This window comes from Pistacia vera, unplaced genomic scaffold, assembly GCF_008641045.1.
Source record: "Pistacia vera cultivar Batoury unplaced genomic scaffold, PisVer_v2 Contig566, whole genome shotgun sequence".
Lineage (NCBI taxonomy): Eukaryota > Viridiplantae > Streptophyta > Magnoliopsida > Sapindales > Anacardiaceae > Pistacia > Pistacia vera.
Window position 1 is genome coordinate 29,498 of NW_022196408.1, and position 24,159 is coordinate 53,656.

At 32.3% G+C, this 24,159-nt stretch overlaps 2 protein-coding genes across 2 annotated transcripts; both read left to right on the forward strand.

Moving 5' to 3' along the window:
* The first annotated feature begins 576 nt into the window (after positions 1-576).
* Positions 577-2,008, forward strand: LOC116108575 (transcription termination factor MTEF1, chloroplastic-like). Its single transcript, XM_031394818.1, has one exon. The coding sequence runs from the start codon at positions 719-721 to the stop codon at positions 1,943-1,945; it is 1,227 nt and encodes a 408-aa protein (XP_031250678.1). The 5' UTR covers positions 577-718; the 3' UTR covers positions 1,946-2,008.
* A 13,051-nt stretch (positions 2,009-15,059) lies between these two features.
* On the forward strand, positions 15,060-17,578 carry LOC116108477 (TMV resistance protein N-like). The gene is made up of 4 exons (XM_031394726.1): positions 15,060-15,172; positions 15,636-16,734; positions 16,874-17,167; positions 17,261-17,578. The coding sequence occupies exons 1-4, from the start codon at positions 15,060-15,062 to the stop codon at positions 17,576-17,578; spliced, it is 1,824 nt and encodes a 607-aa protein (XP_031250586.1).
* Positions 17,579-24,159: the final 6,581 nt, after the last annotated feature.

Here is a 24,159-nt window from a genome sequence, read left to right on the forward strand (position 1 = left end):
CTCCTAGTAAAGCCACCTGAAATCGGTTCGTGATACTCCATCACAATCTTCTCTCTATGCGGACGCTCTGCAGCAACACTGACCCAGCTTCGTTTTCCTTCCTGGGAACCCCTAGAAGATTTACCAACCATCTAAGGAGCAATCTGTCCTTGGGCATTATGCGAAGGTTCAGCCGGGTTGGAAACCCGACCCACGCCATTAGGGGTACCAGTAAACTGCCCAGATCCAGGAGAACTAATCTTCCCAGCAATCGGTCCAGTTGGTTGAGAGGAGCCCAACCGTTGCCCAATAGGCGAAGATTTACAAACAATAGAAGTATCACTCATCATAACATCATTCAATTTGAGCCCAGATCTAGAACAAAAACTACCTTGGTCAGCAAACAACTCCGGCCCAGAAGTATAGTTAAGACACAGCCAACCATTAGGATCTCAACGAATAACGATAGCTGGAAAACTGTTTTCTCAAAGTTTTTGGGTGGAAAAATGTAATTACAACAAACCTTGGGTGGGAGTTGTTATTCACTCTTTATAAAATGGCAGGGTTGTACTTCATAGCACTTAGCACACCCACTAGGTAACACTACAAAACAATGGCGGTTCAGAATTGAACGTTGAAAGCTCTATACTCAGCTTCAGCTTTCGTAGTCTCGGCATTGGCAGTTTGAATTAAAGGAGTTTAGGGAATGCAGATTAAAGTTGAGTAAGTTAAGTTCATTATGTTTCGTTTTCTTTGTAGAACAACAAGAAACGTATTTGCTGAGAAGCATTTAGCTCTGAATCTCACAACTAGTCAACTGGGTTTTTCACAAAATAAAATTTTCCCCCTTAGGTTGCTTTCATCATCTTCGCATTTAGAGAAGGGATCGTTAGAAACTAAACAAAGTGAACTGAAAGAGTCTTTGACAGTTTCATACTTGACAAACTCATGTGGGTTGTCTTTAAAATCTGCTGTTTCTGCTTCCAAGTTTATTCAATTGAAGAACACTGAAAGAGCGGACTCAGTCCTTAGGTTTCTCAGCGACCATGGTTTCACCAAAACCCAGATCTCTAAAGTTGTGAGAGGGTTCCCACTAGTCATTTCAATTGATCCCGCAAAGACACTTTCGCCCAAGATCGAGTTTTTCCGTTCAATAGGGCTTTCAAGGAATGAGCTAGCGGTTTTCATAGCTAGGAGTCCAAAATTGTTATCTAGCAGTTTAAAGAATCATCTTATCCCCAATTACAATTTCCTCAAGAATGTTGTTATTCATGACGAAAAAATTGTCAAAGTTTTGAAGCGCATGCTATGGGTATTTTTGCTGGACTTAAGGAGTAAAAATTTTGGTCCAAATATAGCTCTTTTGAAAGATATTGGCGTGCCTCAATCTCGAATTTCTTTTTTGGTGACTCACATCCCAGGCGCACCATGTTCCAAACATTCTAAATTTTGCAAGGTTGTCAATAAGGTTAAGGAAATGGGATTTAATCCCACCCAAACTGTATTTGTTATGGCAGTTGGAGCAATCAACCAATTGAAGGAATCAGTTTGGGAATCTAAGTTAGAGGTTTATAGGAGGTGGGGTTGGTCTGAGGATGAGATTCTTGCTGCTTTTAGAAGGCATCCACATTGTATGCAATTATCTGAGAAGAAGATTACAAGAGCTATGGACTTTCTTGTAAACAAAATGGGTTGGCTGTCGCGAGATATTTCCAAAATGCCAATAGTTTGCACATTCAGCATAGAGAAGAGGCTTGCCCCGAGGTGTTTGGTTATCCAAGTTCTGCTCTCCAAAGGATTAATCAAAGAAAATATATGTCCATCCACTTACTTAGGCCTTGTGCAGAGCAAATTCATTAGGAGGTATGTAATCAAATTTCAAGAAGTTCCTGAATTATTAGATGTATATCAGGGCAAAATCGATCTTCTGGATGCCGCCTCTGGGTTTCAGAGGCATGTGAAATGAAACAGGTTTAACTCTTGAAATGTTTTCATTATAATTTATTTATTTATTTTTTTGTTTTTGTTTTTTGTGGTAGTCGCTATTTTTATTCACCAAGTGTTGGGTCTGTAGTTCTTTTACGGTAGGATGAATGTTTTGACATAACATTCTTAAACATTAAGCTATGAAATTGTTGTAAGTGACTAAACATCAATATTAAATTCTGAGTCCAAATGAAAATTGGAAAAGCCAGTGTTGGAATGTCAATGTTCTTGGAATATAATTAAGCCCATTTGACAAGCAAGGCTTGGGCTTGGTTAAGGTCATGGAATTTTGCATCCCAACCCTGACGGAACGGAATGAATAAATATATTCCGTGGCTGTTATGATCCAAATGTCTTGCTTTGAAGAGTTGGGGTTGATGGGGCCGATCAGGACAGACCCCAAGCATAAAAGGGCCAAGGGGTTGCTGTGTACTGAAGGGTCTGGGCTGGCTTCGGATCCACAACTGGTGGAGAGTACTGGGTGAATCATTGGAACGAGAGTCGCTTGTTCGTTTGACCCGAAGGAAAGCTTTGAACGGATCCGTTGGAAGGGCCTCACTTGGTTGGGCTATCTGCTTCCAAAATATATTACCATTCACTTGATTGTGCATGAAATTTGTTTTATAGTCTAATAATATAATAGGATACTTTCGACAATTTTGATACCAATAAGTGATCAAAAGAACATAATAGTATCTCAAAATAGTAGTTCTGCATATAGCTATTGATTAATTTGATTTACAATGTGATGTTATCAGTTTTATCTGAACTAATGAATTTGTTAAGCTAGAGTGATCCCAATTGATTAGAACACTTTGTTGGTCATGTGTTTGTTTATTCCCGTCTAAAGGAACCAAAAGAAACGTTCTAAAAATATTCAGTAAATTTTGCTGACAGCGTGGATTCTTAAGTTATAAGTTTATTGACATCCATGTGATTATATTGTGGAGAAGCTAACTTAGATGTGGCAATTCAGATCCCTTCATGACTTTTAGAAAGTTTCTTTTATTTGCTCTATTAGAGAATAATAGTACTAGTTTATGTTTTGCAAAAGAACACAAAAGCTAATTCTGGTTTTATTGCCGGAGATGATTGCGAACTTGGAACTATAAGAATCAATTCATAGGTCTTCATAGATTCAATAGAATGGAAATGGAGCCTTGCGTGCAGTGGAGCAAACTATTTTCACTAGCTCTATTGCAGGGCATATTTGTTAAAAAAATATGCAGATTACTGGTCAGTGGAGATCTTTGGGAAGAACGAAGAGGAGTACCTAGAGGATTCAAAAAAATAAGTGACGTTCAAGTTATTATGTACCTATTATAGATTAACATGTTAGTAAGAAGATCCACTGGTGGCACAGTAATCATACAAGGACATGTGGCAGATAATGACTTAGTAAGGAGAAGTGAATGGTTAACTGAAGTTAACTGTTAAAAGAAGACAGTTTTTTAGAGTAAAGCTTTTATGTAAAATTTTGTTATTTGTTTGAGTGAAAATTTTGGTCCAAATATAGCTCTTTTGAAGGATAATGGTGTGCCTCAATCTTGAGTTTCTTATTTGGTGACTAATTATGCACCTGCTGACCTGCAGCATGCTCGAAGCATTCTAAATTTTGGAAGATTGTCAATGATGTTAAGGAAGAGGGATTCAGTCCCACCCAGACTGTCTTTGTTATGGCAGTTGGAGTAATTAACCAATTGAAGGGAATTGGTTTGAGAATCTATGTTTGAGGTTTGTAGGAGGTGGGGTTGGTCCAAGGAAGAGACTGTCGCTGCTTTTAGAAGGCATCCATATTGTATGCTGATATCTGAGCTTAGAGAAGAGATTGCTCCAAGGTGTTTTATTATTCAGCATCTGCTATCCAATCACTTACTTAAAACTTACGGAGGGTAAATTTATTGAGAGGTATATAACTCGATTTCAGGAAAAGGTTCCCAAGCTCTAGTACCAACAGATTGAAGATGGATACTTACTTTCCAAATGACCAATGGTTCTCACATTCAGCTTAGAGAGGAGGATTGCTCCGAAGTGTTGTAATTCACGTTTGTTTATTCAAGAAGGAAGAACATGAACTAGATGGTGTAAGTTTTGGTGTGAATTTGGCCATCTCCGGCACCCAACCATCCGTCACACTTAGCAGACACAAAGCCAGTGTGGACAAAAGAAGGAAAAATCATTAACTCAACCCATTTCCATTGATGATAAGTATCATGGCTCAAAATTGAATAAAAGGCTTTTTAACTCACAGAATGGTCCAGGTGACACCTGATTTAAATCACAGTTTATATACATAGATTAATTAGAAACGACTGTTGCAATGTCATTACTCTATTGGAAGTTGATTATATGCTAAAATCAAGAAAAGACAGAAACTCGCTACCATCCCTATATCAGTTTTCTCATTGCCATTCACCTCCACTGTATTGTCAACCACAAGATTCATAAACTAATCAAACCAACAAAGTGTTCCAACAATCATCTGGTTAGCATTCAAACACATATAGATGCTATCTACAAATGACACCGACAAGCAAGTTGAAATATAATATTTTGAAAATAAATTAATAATCTTCCAATCTTACCATTAAAGAGTAGAAGTTCATTAACTGATATCCATCATTTATGAAAATTGAGTAAGCAAAATGAGGAAACAAAGTGATTCAGTAGTATTGCTGGAACAAATATAAAGTAATGCCCCAGCCATAGAAGAAATTTTTCTTGGGTTTTTTTCTTTACTCACTTCCCCGGATTTTTCAAATAATAAAGTTTAGTCGACGCAACATAAAACAGTGTCCAAACTCAAAGACTGAAAAAGTTACTGGGTTGGTGGTTTGGAGTTTGTTCCTGGATAATGGTGAATGGGTTTTGTTTGATGTTCATGGTGGAGTGACAGTGTTACTTCTATGGTGGTCGGTGATGGGCGGCCTTGCGTTGGGCAGTGTGTAGTTGAAGAAAATGGTGGAGATTGTACTTTTCTAATAATTAATTTTTAAAAAGAATAAAAAGGGGTAAAAATGGTATTTGATTGCAGTGCTAGTATCAGAATGCAAACAGCAGGGGTTTAGGAGCTGTTTCTGAAACAACGGGGGTTTATACTATATAGTATAGGGCATACCTTGGGGGTTTAAATTGATTTTCTAAATAAATAATTATTAGAGATGTCCACACTTTGTTCTTCTCCCCCTCCCCTCCCCTTCCTCTTCTTCCCCCCCGCCCCCGCCCCCCCCTCTTCCTTTTTTTTAATATTTTTTTACAAATTATAATTATCGTGAAACTAATATTTTGAAATGACATTCTATTATATCTATTTCGTTGGATTTGGGATTTCATCATCTCATAGTATTAAGAAATTACATATCATCTTTGTGTAAAATATATATTGATAATTCATCATATAACTATATATTTTCTCTAAAAAAAATTAAAAATATTTAAATTATAAATCCTTAAAAACTTCTTAAATATTTCTAAATTTCTTGAACTTTTTTTATACATTTTAAGAAATTATGAACATAAAGTTTTAAATTTTCCATTATTTTACTTTCTAATTCTGTATTCTTTTCACTGTATACAAATATTAGTTAAAAAATTTAGAATCTGTTTTGTTTTTTCATTTAAAAATGTCTATTTTGCTTTACTGTCGACAAATTGTTCATTTAAATGAAGATTTTTAACACAAAATTGTAAATAAGAATAAAAAAATTGATATATTGAAGGTGAGCTTTTCAAGACAAACAAAGTAACAAGTATTTTGAATGGGTTTTATTGGTTAAATAAGAGAAAAATTTCGTATTTTTCATTACTTTCTTAATGTTTTTAAACAATTATATTGGAAGTGTTTTCATTTTTTATATTCTTAAAAATTGTTTTCAGATAGACATGTTGAATGTGTTTTCTTTTTTGAATATTCCAATCATTTTTAGTATTTTTAAAAATACAAAAAACAAGAACACAAAATTCATAAAACAACTAAACAAGACACTCTAAACAATTTGTTTAGTTAATGGGAAATAGAAAGAAAGTAATGGGATCTGCTTGGTTTACGAGAAAGTGAAAAAACATGAAGCATGTTTGGTTAAAAAGAAAATGAAAATTTAAGATTTAATCATATATTAATCGATGGGCTGAGATATCAAAAGTTTCACATGTATGGTGATTGAAGAACTTCTCCCAAAACTTGTGGGATTTAAGGAAATTTTCCTTTTGAAGTTGTCAAAAAATTGAATTTCCAATTATGTCATTCAATTGTTAATAAGCTAATTTAATCGTCAATTTGAATCAACAAAAATGAAATTAAAAGATAAAACAACATTAGGAAGGAAAAACTTAAAATCTAATTATTGCAATGGTGGAACTAAGACTTTGAAATCGAAGGTAAAAACCTTAATATTTTTAATACAATCTTTTTTTTTTTTTTTTTTTAAATTTGGAAAAGTAAATAACATCTTTTTATAAAATTTTCATGAGATTTGAAGAAGGTTTTGATGAAGTTTCATGGTGAGTGCATGGACCTTGTAGGCTAGTACAGTGACGTTGGCTTATGCTTGGAAATTTACTATAACAAGTTGACATTGAAAAAGACTTGGAGTGGAGCCTAAGGCTTTTAAAACTATACTAGTTGCATGCAATCTCCCATCTTTCTTCATCCAAAACCTTTTATTTTTCTCATTGTTTGATTTATAAAGTATTTCTACATAAATAACATCATCTGTAAATTTCATCATAAGATTGAAAGAAAGACTTTATTCATCATAAAATTAAATGCATTTTCTTAGACACGTTCGATTCTGTGATCACCTAATGCGAATTCTAATACACCTTTTTCTTCTTTTCTTCTGACTTTTGTATTTTAGTTCGAACCTTGGTTTTGGTTTACCCTCACTCGAGTTCTCACTTGAGTCCGATGAGTACTCCTCTTTATCCTCTATTGGCGTCCCAGCTGTGTAATTGGATGATTTTACTTTTGATGTTGCGTAATTATTCTTGTCATGCAGGTTCATTCGATCCAATTTCTGATTCGTTTCAGTAACCTCAGCTAAAATTCTCAAGATATCAAGTGATTGTGCAGCCTGGAACTCAACATTTAAAAGCTTACATAGAGATGAATCCAGTTGATTAAGCCTTTTTGCGTACCTGTACTTCTTCACCTTGTTCCACCGTGGGATGTCTGAGCAAGTAAAAACAAGTTGTCTTGCTTTCTTCAATGTCCCGAGTAATAAATGAATCTCCTCTCTTGAGTTGTCCATAAGCTCTTTATTAAACTTCTCCAGTTCAATGATCTTAGGAGTTAGTAATTTGAGAGTCCTTTCCAGGCTTTCTAGAATGGGTTTGAATTTCTTGGACTTAGCCTTGGTGTCTTTAATCTCATCAGATAGCAGTTGAAATGCAACTCCGATGGCAGCCCCTGCAACGAGATCTTCGATTCCTGGCATTTGTGAAGGCCAAAAAAAAAAAAAAAAACAACAACAACAACAACAACAACAATCTGCTACTCTTGCTAATTCATTCAAATATTAATTTGATTGATTGGCATAGAATTCATTATGAAGGAAAGGGCTCCAAGAGGCAGCAATTTATAATAAGAGATTTGGCAATACCTTACCTATATACGACCCGGTCCAAGTTTTGGGGTGAATGTGATGACATTAATTAATTTTATTATTAAATGCTAATTATATTTGGTCATCCTGGAAGTGGTGGAATCATTCAAGCTTTGTTATGTTTCTTGGAAGTGGTGGTCATCCTGGAAGTGGAGTAATGATACCATTTATACAAAGACCCGGATTTAATTAATATGCAGATGGAGACTTGGGCATTGACTCAACAATGTTAGTAGGAAAATTCAGGCTGAAGTTTTGATGAAGGTTTCGACTATTCAATTCACATTTATAATCATGTTTATAGTCTTAATGAAAGCTTTTGATGAAGTTTCATGTTGGTATATGATAGACTTTATAGACTAGTTGATGCAATGTGGATAGTGATAAAATTAATATAATGCATACGGATAAAAATAACTAAACTCCGTTGATTTTAGGAATATTCAGAAATTAATCAAACATAAGTAAGTTTTCGCTGATTCAAATGATAGTAATATTACTTATTTAAAATTTACAACAGGAAAAAAAAAAAAATTGGCTTTTAGAAATTAAAGGTTAAAAGGTCTCACAAATTAGTAAAATAAATAGAATAAAAATATTTCCCTAGAGTCACTATATTATCTTGTTACATGATAGTAACTTTAATTAAATTGTGTTTTTTAATAAAACATTTATCAAAATCTTAAAAGCATGTTGACGATGGAAAAAAAAAATGGAACTTAGTTTGGAATTAGTGTAACTTCTCTCTTAATCACTTATTTCTTAAGCTAAAATCTATAAAATATTTATTTGTTATCAAAATACCTCCATTATTTCATACAAATACTTATTTGATTAAAACTAATCATATGATAGGAATGCCAATGGACAAGCATTGGAGTTTGATGAGCCATCAGCCATGTGCTTTTTTTTTTTTTCTTTTTTTTTTTTTTTTCTTTATAAATAATTAAATATTCCATGAATCTAATTTTTAAACCTTGGTATTTATTTCATTTATTTTGTTTTAAAAAGAGCCCAACAACTAGGGGTGAGCGGTTCCGGGTACCCTGCACTTTTCCGGGAACCGGAACTGGAACCGACAGTACAGGTTCCCAAAAAAAGGAACCGAACCGGAACCGCACAGTACAGGTTCTTCAATTCAAGGAACCGGAACCTAAAATGCAGGTTCCGGTTCCTTTCCAGGGTACCCTGCAAAAAATCAATTACCCCCCTATTAGTTTAAAAAATAACAAAAACATCTTATAAGTTTACAAATACACCCCTAACAATTTCGTTATCATTCATTTGTGTCCAATGTACTCTAACCTGTAATCTCTAAGCACGCTGAATTCAATCAATTCATCACAATTCACATAAAATTCGTCAATCAAAACCAAACACAAACAATTATCATCACAATCACATAAAATAACTTCACTAAAATCATTTAACAAACAACAATTCTTAATACTAATTACTAACATTGCCATTTGCCAGGGGTCTATTTGATAAGTTAATAAATTATTAATGTTTATAAATTTATAAATTTAATGTTATAATGGTTAATTGGGTATTTATAATATACCAAATATAATTAGTAAATTTTAATATAAACAAGTAATGTTATAATTAATAAGTGATCATACTACAATGTAAATTGTAATGTTATAATTATTAAGTGATCAACTACAATGTAAATTGTAATGTTATAATTAATTAAATTATATTATTTAATTATAATGTAATATTATATTAATTAATTGTTAATCATTTAATTAGTATTATAATATTGTTTATAATAGAATGTTATAATATTAAATAATCTACCATAAATTTTATAATATAGTTATAATTAATAAAATTATATAATTCGATTAATTTGTGCAAATTAGTAAATTACTATGTTTTATATATAATGTCATAATCAATTAAGTAATCATTTAATTATGTAATGTTATATTATTATATGATCATACTATAATATATAATGTAAGTTATAATGAATTAAGTATCATATACAAATCTATAATTTAATATTATAATTAATTAAATTTCAAATCATTTAATTAATATACTAATTTTTATAATGGAATGTTATATTGATTAAGTAATCATATTACAAATATATAAGTAATGTTATAATTAATTAAATTTTAATCGTTTAGTTAGTAAGTATAGTATAGTAAGTAAATTACTAATGTTTATATGTAATGTTATAAATTCATAACTAATTAAGTAATTATGCAATCTTTAACTATATAATGCTATAATTAGTAAGTGATTTAATATAAGTAATATAATAATATTATAATTTAATTGAGTAATTATTAACTATAATGTAATGCTTAATTAATGTTTAAGGTAATGTTATAATTAATTAAATTTCTTATCATTTAATTATATTGTGCTATGTTTAATGTATAATTAGTAATTACTAATGTTTAAAACAAATATCATAACTCTAATCAATTAAGTAATTATTTAATTATGTAATGTTATATTAATTATATGATCATACTATAATGTATAATGTAATGTTATAATGAATTAAGTAATCATACTACAAATCTTTATTTAATATTATAATTAATTAAATTTCAAATCATTTAATTATATACTAATGTTTATAATGGAATGTTATATGATTAAGTAATCATATTACAAATATATAAGTAATGTTATAATTAATTAAATTTTAATCGTTTAATTAAGTAATGTAATGGTATAGTAGATTACTAATGTTTATAATGTAATGTTATAAATTCATAACTAATTATGAATTTGTAATCATTTAACTATATAATGCTATAATTGTAATAATCATAATATAATGTAATATTATAATATTATAATTTAATTGAGTAATTATTTAACTATAATGTAATGCTTAATTAATGTTTATATGAAATGTTTATAAGATAATGTTATAATTAATTAAATTTCTTATCATTCAATTAAGTATTGTGCTAATGTTTATATAGTAAATTAGTAATTACTAATGTTTAAAATTAATATCATAACTCATAATCAATTAAGTAATTATTTAATTATGTAATGTTATATTAATATATGATCATACTATAATAGTATAATGTAATGTTATAATGAATTAAATAATCATACTATAAATCTATAATTTATATTATAATTAAATTTCAAATCATTTGATTAATTTACTAATGTTTATAATAGATGTTTAATTGATTGAGTATTAATTATAAATATATAAGGTAATGCTATAATTAATTAAATTTTTAATCGTTTAATTAAGTAATGTAATAATATAGTAATTAGTAAATTACTAATGTTTATAATGTAATGTTATAAATTCATAACTAATTATGTAATTATGTAATCATTAACTATGTAATGCTATAATTAAGTAAGTGATCATAATATATAATGTAATATAATAATATTTAATTTAATTGAGTAATTATTTAACTATAATGTTTTTAATTAAGTTTATAATGAAATATTTATAAGGTAATGTTAAATTAATTAATTTCTTATCATTTAATTAAGTATTGTGCTAATGTTATATAGCTATTAGTATTACTAATGTTTAAAACATAATATCATAACTCATAATCAATTAAGTAATTATTTAATTAGTAATGTTATAATTAATTATATAATCATACTATAATGTAATGTTATAGTGAATTACTATTAATAATCATACTATAAATTTTTAATGTAATATTATAATTATTAAATTTTTAATCATTTAATTAAGTTTGTACTAATGTTTATAATAAAATCAATTAATTAAGTAGTAATCAATTAATGAATGCATAATTATTATACTATAATCAATTAAGTAATGTTATAAAATTATAATTAATTAAGTAATCATTTAACTATAATGTAATGTTATAATTGATTAAGTATGATATTTAACTAGTAATTAAATTTATTATGTTTATCAATTTCATATATAATTAATTAATTACTATTTATTATAGATATACTTAGAACTTGATAATTGAAGTAAATAACTAAATATATTATTACTCAATCAAATATACTATTTTATTCAAAAATAATTCTTTAATACATTAAAAATGTAAAACACTTTTAATTAAATCATAATTCCAATTATTCACTTAATTGATCAAAACTTTAATATTATGTATTATAATATTTAAAGCTTTTAATATGGTGTAATTTATATGTAATAAGTATAATTGTATTCGTATTTTATTTAATTAGGTTATTCTAAAAATTTAACTTTTTCTATTTTAAATTTTTTTATATGTAAATAATAGAAACTCCCCCATTATTACATTTCACAAATATTTCATTATAGTCCAGGTTCCAAAATAGGTTTCTAAACAGGTTCCAAAAACAGGTTCCACAATAGGTTCCAAAACAGGTTCCAAACAGGTTTTCCAAAACAGGTTCCAAACAGGTTCCAAACAGGTTCCAACAACAGGTTCCAAACAGGTTCCAAACACAGTTTCCAACAGTCCAAAACAGGTTCCCTAAACAGGTTTCCAAAACAGGTTCCAAACAGGTTCCAAAACAGGTTCCAAACATGTTTCAAACAGGGTACCCCCTACAGGTTCCAAACAGGGTACCCTTTTTACAGGTTCTGGTTCTGGTTCCGGTTCCTCCGGGGGTAAGAACCGGAACCGGAACCGCACAGTAGCGGTTCCAAAAAATTGGAACCGGAACCTACCCGCACAGTACAGGTTCTGGATAGGTTCCGGTTCCGGTTCCGGTTCTTACCCCCGGTTCCGGTTCTACCCGCTACCCGTGCTCACCCCTACCAACAACATCCTTTATTTTATAACAAAGAGTTCAATTGAATATAAAGTGATATGATATTATTCTTTAAATGACACATCAATTAATAAGTTGTCTTTGTATATTCACTCTACAGGTTATATTTTACCACATCATTTTGTTGAATATTGTTCATTTTAAATGCTTACATTATTAGTATTATGTACTGATTAAGTCACACAACTCTTTTGTGGAATTACAAAATCCAAAATTATTCTTCCTTTTATTGCAAGTTGGTATGGCAACGAACTTGTTCTCTTTAATTAATTTCTAAGAAACTTCCTTGCAATAAATCTGTAATTTCGGCAAAGTTAATTTGTTGATGAATTCTCATATTAACTTGACCAAGACTTGCATATTATGGTCCACCATCACTTTAGTTTGATTTTGATATTTATCAATCATTCTTGATATTATAAAATTAGTTAAGGGTCTAATTTATTACCAATTTGAATCGTTTGATTATGTAGAGTATTAAAGTAACTAGTTAACATGGTATCTTTCTAAGAAATTTCCTGACACTTTGTCAATAATTTCAACCAAATTGTTAGTTGCTTTCACATCTAACGAGTTGAATTTAGTCATAAATCAGGCATTTCATTTGAACTATTTTTGTAATGGCAAACCCAAATAGTTGAATCGTAATCGAATCGATTAATTTGTGTTTTTATATGAGAAGATAAGTACTTTTTGTTTAATCATCTTTCATGGTGGGGTGCATCACCTAGGAAAATAAGCCAGGGTAAGGTTTTGTGGGGGTGCCACCATTTCCATCATCTTTGTTCTTCTCTTACTCTCTTTCATTCCAACACCACTTTTACGTAACATTTCTGAGCAAGTGTTTGCCAATTGTCTTTAGTGGTAAATTTTGAAGGGATAATTTTAATCAAGTGGGTAACGTTATCGTTTTAAATTTCAATCATTTACTCCGTTTAATATTTGCCAAGTGGAGAAGGTTAAAATCATCATTTTATTCCAAAGCAGTAATAAGAAAAGGAAGAATCTTTTCCATATTGAGCTAACATTGATGAAAAGATCAATTTCATTATGATGATTATATGGAGCTTGAAGATGATATATGGTTGAAATTAAATAAAGAAGATAACACGACAATCTCACACATAGAAGGACACCCAATTTATGTGTTTCGGTACATCTTGGTTGCATCCCCAGATGTGAGTCAAATACTAAAATAAAGCATAATAGTACTAGTCTAATATACTCACAATAAACCCAAACCCATTGTTATATATATAACACTTTTATTATTCGAAATAAGCATCAAATTAAACTATCTTCCATTAATATCCGTGTTCAGAATATAATTGTTATCAATATTCAGCATTTAATAACATTCCATTTATTAACTGCTTATATGTCATCCATGGCCATGGATATATTACTACAAGATAAAGGAAAACTTGTTCATTTGTGTTTTTTTGTTTTTTTCACAACATAAAGTGCTTTAAGAATACTCCCTGCAACAGTAAGATTATTATTCAGAATTAGAAAAGGTTCAACCCATCTTTTCAAGTATGCTACAACAAATATTGCTAGTAGCCTTCCCGCAAGCACAATTGAATAGATAGTCTAGGGGTTTACTTGATGGTATTGATAATGTTGCTAATGAGTCATTGAAGACTGTACTCAACCACCACTAATGGTTGTCGGTTGGCATTCCTAGGTGAGAAGTTTTCAAATTTTCAAATTTTTTAATTAAATTAGTATTTGTTTGAAATAATGCAGGTATTTTGATAATTAATAAATACTTTATAGATTTTAGCTTGAGAAATAAGTAATTAAGAGATAAACTGCAACAATTCCAAATTAAGCTTGATATAATATTCTTTAAAATAATACACTATATATATTAATAAACATATAGAAGAAAAATATTATTTATTATTATTAATATGTGTGTGTGTTAATTGAGTGACTGCTTCTTTTTGAGAGCCTTACAAAGAATTCTATAGAGCAAATGGTAGAGAAAATACCAAGAAGCTTGGGTGAAGTTTCTTGGTGATTATTTAATTAAAAAATGCTTTCACATATTGATTGTTGGAAAGCTAACAAAAAAATTCCACTGTCGGTGATGAAGCACAGCAAGCAAAAGAAGAAAAGCTAAAGCTAGAGTTATAAATTTATATTTGCATTTCTTGACTAATTATCATCAGTGGAACTTTAAAAGATAATCGTCGTTAACTTAATCTATTATCTAACACACCAAATTTGATTTAAAAAAATAACTTTTGTTTTATCTGATGATAAATAAAATAAACAAAACAATAACTAGATATAATAAATATAAAAAACTAAAAAGTAATTTCACAAAAAATATTTTTTATCCAACAAATTTAAAACAATAAATACTTTAATCAGAGAAAAGAAAATTTTAATTTAAAATTTTTTTTAATGACATATAATAATTAAAAATAATAATATAACATAAGTCAAACTTTCTTGCACAAGTGTAAAAGAAAACCAAGATGTATTGCGTGTACTCAGTACTCTTATGGTCTTCCTGACCATTGAAATTGCTTAATTCTTATAATTTACAGAAGTAGTGTCCTCTTAATTTCGGAGCAGAGGAGCTGCTAAGTTCAATAGCGTCTTTATCGTCTGTTCATCAATGGTGATGCGACGCGTTTTTAAGTTTTAGAGGTGAGGACACTCGAAAAAACTTTACCGATCATCTATATTTCAAGAAAGCTTTTGATAAACATGAAGAAGAGAATCAGGAGAAGGTGCAAAGTTGGAGATCAGCTCTCAAACGAGTTGCCAGTATCTCTGGATACCATTTGCAGGAGAGGAACTGATTATTCTCCTTATGGATTGTGGCTTTCTTAGCTTCAAATGCGCGTATCTAGCAATAAATACCCTGGCAAATTAAATAGTTAACAATAATTTACTTTTTCCGATAATTTGAAAATATCTGTACTAAAAGTCGAAATGTTTTTCATGGAAATTTTATATGTACTTTGGTAAGGCAGTATTGATTATCAACATCCCCATAAAATTTCTATTTCAAATGCAATTCTCATATTTTAAACATGTTTCAAAAGTCTTTTCAGTTGTTTGCTTTCAACAAAGATGGTAACTATCATATCCCAAGTTGAGTAATTATAACTTGTAGCATGTTTTGACGAGTATAACATATCTGTTGTTTTTAAATTCTTTTAGGAAAAAAAAAAAAAGTCCGTGTACCATATTCATGTTCCTTTTCAAAAAACAATTTAGTACATCATAGCTGATTGTCAAATTATTTTTCCTTGCTTTGTTTATTGCTCTTCTTTGTAGGCATGAAACAGAATTTATCCAAGATATTGTTGAAGACCTATCGAGAAAACTGGATCAAGAATTTCCATCATATATTACACGAGATCTTGTTGGTATGGAGTCTCGAGTGGAGAAAATGATTGCATACATAAAACCAGGATTGAACGATGTTCGCTTCGTTGGCATCTGTGGAATGGGAGGGATAGGTAAAACTACAATAGCTGAAGTTGTAAATGATATGCTTTCAAAAGACTATGATTGTAGATGCATTCTTCGCAATATTAGAGAAGTCTATGTTAAAAAAGGTCTGGAAGCTTTGCAGCAAAAACTTCTACATTCACTCATGCATGAAAGAAATTTATATCTGGATGATGTTTCTCATGGAATCAACTTGATTAGAAGACGTCTCTACTGGAAAAAGGTTTTTCTCGTTCTTGATGACGTGGATCAATTGAAACAATTGAAGAGTTTAGCTTGGGAGAGAGAATGGTTTGGTTCTGGGAGTCGAATCATCATTACAACCAGAAATAAACATTTGCTATCCCATCTAACTGAAAACATATATGATTTTAATGGACTGACTTTCCATCAATCTCTTCGACTGTTTCATTTGAGTGCCTTTAAAACCTCACAACCCACAGATGATCTTCTTGAGCTCTCGCAACAGGTGGTAAATTACATGAACGGACTTCCATTAGCTATTGCAGTTTTGGGATCCCATTCGTGTGGTAGAAGTGGTGTTGAGGTATGGAAGAGTACCTTGGATAGACTAGAACACTTTCCAAATAGAGAAATTTTGGAATCACTCAGAATAAATTATGATGGACTAGAGGATGTGAACAAGAAAATATTCTTAGATATAGCATGTTTCTTCAAAGGAGAGGAAAAAGATCGAGTTATTGAGATACTAAATAGTTGCAATTTTTATGCAAATATTGGAATGGAAGAACTGATTGACAAATCTTTGATAACTATTACTTCAAAAAACCGATTACGGATGCATCAGTTATTGCAGGAAATGGGCTGGGAGATTGTTCGTGAACAACACCGTAATGAGCCTGGCAAATGGAGTAGGTTATGGGTATATCAGGGTATCTACAAAGTTTTGACAAAAATAAAGGTAAGATTTTTTTAAATACAAACACATATACATATATACATTATTATTTCAATTAAATCAATATCATTAATGACAGTTCAAGCTGGTAACGTCTTTCTACATTAACTATGCATTAGTTTTTTTTTTTCTTGTTTATCAGGGAGCAGAAGCAATTGAAGGTATAATGGTTGAAGTAACTCACTCGATAGATATGCGTGAACAAGGAATCATGAGCCTGCATGATAAATCTTTTTTAGCCATAACCAATTTAAGGTTACTCAGCATCAGTAATGTTCTCCTTTCCGAGAACCTCGGATATCTCTTAAGTGAGTTACGATTTTTCGAATGGAATGGATACCCTTTAAAGTCCTTGCCCTTATGTTTCCAACCGCAGAATCTCTTTGTGCTAATTATGCGCAACAGCTGCATTGAATATCTTTGGGAGGGCATGAAGGTACTATTTCTTTATTTATTTTTATTTTTAATACAAAGTACGTGACGTCCTTGCAAGCGAGTTATTTTCTTAACTCTATTTTGTTTCTTACAGTCCTTTTTGAAGTTGAAAACCATTAATCTCAGTCACTCCTGCAACCTGATAACAATCCCAGACTTTACTGGGGTTCCAAATATTGAGACGCTAGATCTTGAAGGCTGTACGAAGTTGCGTGAGGTTCACCCATCTGCTGCAGTTCTCACAAAGCTAACTGTATTTGTCTTGAGGGATTGTAGAAATCTTTCGAGTTTTCCAAGCGATATCAATGGTTGGAAGTCTCTCAAGATTCTTAATCTCTGTGGCTGCTTAAAATTAGACAAGCTGCCTCAAAACATAGGGGTAGAAATGTTTGGAAGAACTAGATATGAATAGGACAGCAATAAGAGAATTGCCATCCTCCATAGTACAATTGAAAAAGCTCGAAAAACTCTCTCTTCGTGGATGTAATGGACAACGACCCCAAACCTGGTTCACTTTCTTCTTGTCATTGTTGTTACCCAAAAAAAAAATCCAGATTCCATGTGTTTGTTGTTGCCACCTCTCTCAGGTCTAATTACTCTCAAACGTTTAGATCTTAGTGACTGTAATCTTTTGCATGGAGCGATCCCCAATGATATTGGCTCCTTATGCTCGTTGGAAGGACTAAATTTAAGCGGAAACAATTTTGATACCTTACCTCCAAGCATCAATCAACTTATGAAACTTAATTGTCTTTGCTTGAAAAGATGCAAGACGCTTCAGTTATTGACAGAGCTTACACAAGCAATAGTTTTTCTTGTTTGTTTGAAGAATTGAGTTTTCAATTCATTGATTTTACATTGGGAGTTACAGACTTTATATAAGGAGTATCCGATCTCCTAAATCTCCTAATTATGTCAATTGCGGATCACACAATATTCTATCTAACATAATTAGGAGATTACATAATCTCTAGAATATTCTGAGATCGTATACATGACATAACTAAAAGATTACATAATATTTAGCTGATTACAAAAGATTCACACAATATTATGAAAATCTTAACACTCCCCCTCAAGTTGGTGCATAGATATCACACATGCCCAACTTGTCTAACACTTGTGAGATAATACGCTTGGAGACAGCCTTGGTAAGAATATCGGACAATTGATCCTCTGATCGAATCTTAGGCAGTTCAATAATCTTTTCATCCAGTTTTTCTTTGATAAAAAATCTATCTACTTCAAAGTGCTTCGTACGATCATGTTGAACTAGATCGTGAGCAATGTCACATGCTGCTTTATTGTCACAATATAATTGGATTGGTTGATTAGGTTGATAACCCAAATCTTGTAGTAGAAATCTTAGCCACAAAGCTTCACAAATCTCAAGTGCCATTCCCCTAAATTCTGCTTCAGCGCTCGAGCGTGCCACAACATTCTGTTTCTTGCTTCTCCACGTGACTAGATTACCTCTTACAAAAGTGAAATAACCAGAAGTAGATCGTCTGTCATCCATTGCTCCAGCCAAATCAGCATCAGTATATGCATGCACATTTTGGTAGTCCTTATTTTTAGAAAATAAGATTCCTTTTCCATGAGCATGTTTTAAATATCTCATGATACGCATAACTGCGTTCATATGTTGCTCTCTAGGATTATGCATGAACTGGCTGACTATACTCAATGCATAAGCAAGATTTGGCCTGGTGTGAGACGAATACATCAATCTTCCCACAAGTCTTTGGTATCTCCCTTTGTCAATTGGTACTTGATCAGTCTCGACTCCTAATTTCAAGCCTTTTTCGATTGATGTATCAGCTGGTTGACATGCTGACATACTAGTTTCTTGCAGCACATCCAAGGCATACTTTCTTTGTGATAGAAATATACCTCTGTTAGATCGTGACACTTCAATTCCAAGAAAATATTTCAAAGAACCTAGGTCCTTCATCTCGAATTCTTCTGATAAGTACTTTTGCAAAGCCTTCCTTTGTTTTGGGTCATTTCTTGTAACCACCATATCATCCACATATGCAATAAGTGCAGTAATCTTTCCTTGCTATTTTTTAAGGAATAGTGTGTGATCTGGATTGCTCTGATGGTAGCCAAAAAACTTCATAGCTTTGGTAAACCTCCCAAACCATGCCCTCGGAGATTGTTTTAACCCATACAGTGACTTCTTTAACTTACATAGCTTTTGGCTATGTTTCCTTGATAAAATATACCCTGGTGGAGGATCCATATAGATTTCTTTAGACAATTCTCCATGTAGAAAAGCATTCTTCACATTGAACTGCTGTACTGGCCAATCCAGGTTTGCTGCCAAAGATAACAAGACACGTATTGTGTTGATTTTGGCCACGGGTGCAAATGTCTCTGTATAATCTATCCCATGAGTTTGAGTGTACCCTTTTGCTACTAGTCTTGCTTTAAATCGTTCAATCATACCGTCAGCTTTATACTTCACAGTGTAAACCCATCGACATCCAACAGTCTTCTTTCCTGGTGGACGATCAACAAGTTCCTAAGTCTCATTCTTTTATAGTGATTTCATCTCTTCATTCATAGCAGCTTCCCATTTTGGATTAGATAAGGCTTTCTGCACATTGTTAGGAATAGATACAGTAAATAATTGATTCACAAATGATAAATTTGATTCTGACAGACGATGGTTAGACACATAATGACTCATGGGATATTTGAAGTTACTAGATGGCTCAGGTTCATATGTTGGTTTAGGAATCCCTATAGTACTCCTTGGTGGTAACTGTTTCCTAATTAGTTCAGGTTCTATTGGTTTAGACTCTAAATCAAGAACATTTGTAGTGAATGATGGTTGTGATATACTAGGAATGAGAGATTCAGATTGAGATGAAGTTTTTTCGGATAGAGATACCACCTCGACATTTTTATCCACTTCATCTTCTTGTTGATCAACAGGTCTAGTTTCTGACTCATAGTCTCCCACATCTTGAATAGCATAGTCAAGAGTCTGAATTTCTTTCGGACAATACTCCCCCTGAAGTTTAGACTCAGAAGAAAAATACATTAACTCTTCATGAAACACAACATCCATGGTTACAAATAGTTGTTAAGTTGGAGGATGATAACAACGATAACCCTTTTGATAAACACCATACCCAGCGAAAACACATTTCAATGCTCTAGGAGACAACTTGTTGCGTTGATGTTTATGGAGGTGTACGAAAGCAACACAACCAAAAACATGAGGTGGTAAGTTTACAACTGTTGGAGCATTCACTATTTTACCAAGAGCTTGAAACGGAGTTTGGAACTAATGAATTGAGCTAGAAGGTATTCGATTGATTATGTAGGCAGCAGAAATGAGTGCTTCTCCCCAAAAAGACAATGGCATATGAGCTTCTATTAAGGAAGCACGAACAACCTCCAATAAATGCCGATTTTTGAGCTCAGCAACACCATTTTGTTGGGGTGTGTTAGGGCAAGTAGTTTGATGAATAATGCCATGTGTCGTCAAGTATTGCTGAAGGTATTTACTTTAATATTCTCCTCAATTGTCACTTCGTAGAACCTGAACTTGAGAATTATACTATATACGAACCATTTGGTGAAATCTTTGGAATACCACATTGACCTCCCCTTTAGATTTCATCAAACAAACCCAAGTCATCCTTGTATAGTCATCAATAAAAGTAACAAACCATCGTGATCCACTTAAAGTATTAACTTGGGAGGGCCCCCAGACGTCAGACTGAATAAGCATAAAGGGATTTGCACTTTTATTCAATTTAATTGGATAAGAAACTCGATGACTCTTTGAAAGTTCACAAACATCACAGCGGAAACAACTAACATCACTTTGCTTAAACAAACTTGGAAACAATTTCTTCAAGTAACCAAATGAAGCATGTCCAAGACACCGATGCCATAACCAGATGGAAGATTTCTGCCTATCTTCTTTCGAGCCACTGACTGTAAAAGCTTGTTGTACCATGGTAGAATTTTTTTTCTTTAAATCCAAGTAATACAGCTTCCCTTGTCTAATACCATAACTAATCGTTTGTTTTGTCTAAATGCTCTTAAACACACAAAAGTTAGGCCAAAAAATCACCACACAAGATAAAGTTTTGGTTATTTGTGAGATTGACAACAAGTTGTAATTTAGAGAAAGAACAACTAGAACTGAATCTAAGTTTAAAGTATTTTGGAAGGTTACTGATCATTCTCCAATGACTTGAGTGGACTCACCATTGGCAGTAGGCACAAATTTCTGTGAGGATGGTTTTAGGTGTGAAATATGCATAGAATCAAATGTCATGTGATCATTAGCCCAGAATCAATTATCCATGCACTATTAGAAACAGATGTACATATATGTAAAGACTTACCATTATTTCCAATAGTTGCTATAAATGATGAGCACTGATCAGCATCTTCTTTCTTTTCCACAACAGCAGCAATAGAGTTTTTCTTGGAATTCTTCTTCCTTTGATCACGACTGTGATTCCACCAGTCTGGATATCCAACCAATTCAAAACATTGGTTTTTGGTATGACCAGATTTGTTGCAGTGGGTGCACTTCTTGTCTGTATTGTTTGATTTGCTGGATTTTGCATGTTGACTTCTATTTTGGGCTACCATTGCTGAAGTCTCAATATTTCCTGATTCTCCCTTCAAGGTAGTTTCACGGACTGCCTCTCGTTGGACTTCTAAGTAACTTTCTTCCAAATTTGGAATAGGATTTTTTCGTAGAATTTCTCCACGAATTTGTTCGAACTCTCCATCCAAACCTGCAAGAAAAATGTGAATTCGCAATTGCTCGACAGATTTTTGATATGCTATTATGTCATCGGGATCCTTCATAACCATTGTATTTTGGTGGTTTAATTCCTGAAATATTTTTGTCAATTCTCCATAATAGACAGAGAGTGGCCTTCCATTTTGTTTAGTAGTAAAGGCTTTTTAATGCAAGGAGAAGACAAGTAACTAATCGCTTCCACTATAGAAAGCTTTGGATAGAGCACTCCATATTTCGCGAGCAATGGATAAGCGTAGATAACGCTTCATAATTTCAGGAGACATTGACATCAACAACCATCGTTTGACTTTTGGGTTTTTAGCATACCATTTTTCGTACCCCTCGTCAGATTCCTTTGGTGGTGGTTTCTTTCCACGAATATAGGAAAGTTTTTCTCTCTTCGCAATATGCATTTCCATAAGTTGAGACCACACATCATAGTTTGATTCTGTAAGAGTAATTCCTGCATTGAAAACTCCATCGGGTTGAATAATAATAGGTTTTGATCCTGATGATTCAGACATTGTTGACCTTTTTGACTTTGACTTTGACTTTTTTAAAAATATTACTTAAAAGAAAAAAATAATAATAATAAAGAAGAAAAAATAAGAACTAAGTTAAAATAAACTCTCGAACAAACACAAGGACGGCAGATCGGCGAAAGGACGACGACGGATTGGGCAACTTCCTCCCTTCTTGGCTCAGCGATGGCGACGGCAGCGCGACGATGTTTCTTGGTGATTGGTTATGGCATGGTTTGGTTTTTTTTTTTTGATATGGTTTCTTGGATTTGATTATTTTGTGGTTGGATTTGAAGGTAGGAGTATGGGAATGTGGGTTTGAGTTTTGATTTGCTTGTGTTGATTCGGGTGATGTGGGTTGTTTAGTGGCTGGATTTGATGGCTACAATTCTTTTTTTTTTTTTTAGAGTTCTTTGGCGTTGGTTTCTTGGCAGCAACTGGGCAATTTGATGGTTGAATGGAATGGAATCGTTTGGATGAAGATTGGCAGAAAAATGGTGTTGACTTGGTTTGGAGCTTTGGAATTTTCAAGGTATGGTTTTGGCAGTAGCCAAAGGTGGTGGAGTTTTGGATTTTTCTGGGTATTTTGGTTGTTGGCAATGGCCAAAGTTGGTGATTGAGTTGTTGGATTTGGTAATTTGATATGGTGAATTGGTTGGATGGTTTGGAGAGTTAGCTGGAGTTGATTTCAGATTGGGATAACGTGGTGGTATGGAAATGGCAGTGATGTATTTGGCAGGTTTGGTTGTTGGGTTGGTTTTATTGTAATCGTTTTCTCCTTTTTGGATCGACGACACAGGGATGATTACTCATCGGTGATTTTTCCGATGGTTGCTCTACAATGAGAATCTTTTTAGAGATCAGAGAGTGGCTCTGATACCATGTTTGTTTGAAGAATTGGGTTTTCAATTCATTGATTTTACATTGAGAGTTACAGACTTTATATAGGGAGTATCTGATCTCCTAAATCTCCTAATTATGTCAATTGTGGATCACATAATATTCTATCTGACATAATTAGGAGATTACATTACCTCTAGAATATTCTGAGATCGTATACCTGACATAACTAAAAGATTATATAATATTTAGCTGATTACAAAAGATTCACACAATATTATGAAAATCTTAACATTTCTTACCGCAGATGATTGTACTTCACTTGAAAGACTATTGCCACCAGAACAAAGCACTTCCTCAATATTTTTCCTGTCTTTTGATAATTGCTTCAAACTGGTTGAGAGTTACTGTAAAACCCCCCTCCAGTCAGGTATCCTCTGAATATCCCTCAAAGAGAATCCACAGGATACATGTCTAGAGAACGAGTTGTATTTAGAAAAAATCTGTATAAGGATAGTAATAATAATATCCAAAACATGCATATAAAATGTCAGGCAGGATCCAAACTTATAATTTACAAACTTTAAGAAATTACACAATCAAAACATATTTATAGGGTGGAAGCTTCCAAAAGTATTTCACAAAATATTTATCATTTACATTATTTATATCAAGATAAAAACATCGAGATGATAATAAATCATCTCCCCTCACGTGTAGTCCCGCTGTCTCTAGCATCCCTCGCTTCTAATCTACCTGCAAAGCAATCAACAATGAAAGGGTGAGCGCTAATCGCTCAGTATGAATAAAAAGATCCGTTTATCTGTTAAAACATCACTATTTTTTTCA

What these genes read in the sequence shown, in the direction of transcription:
- LOC116108575 (XM_031394818.1), top strand. Translation starts at nt 719, where the DNA reads ATGTTTCGTTTTCTTTGTAGAACAACAAGAAACGTATTTGCTGAGAAG.
- LOC116108477 (XM_031394726.1), top strand. Translation starts at nt 15,060, where the DNA reads ATGAAGAAGAGAATCAGGAGAAGGTGCAAAGTTGGAGATCAGCTCTCA. An exon ending in GATTATTCTCCTTATGGATT is followed by an intron (nt 15,173 to 15,635) that starts GTGGCTTTCTTA and finishes TCTTCTTTGTAG; the next exon opens with GCATGAAACAGAATTTATCC. An exon ending in ATCTTTGGGAGGGCATGAAG is followed by an intron (nt 17,168 to 17,260) that starts GTACTATTTCTT and finishes TGTTTCTTACAG; the next exon opens with TCCTTTTTGAAGTTGAAAAC.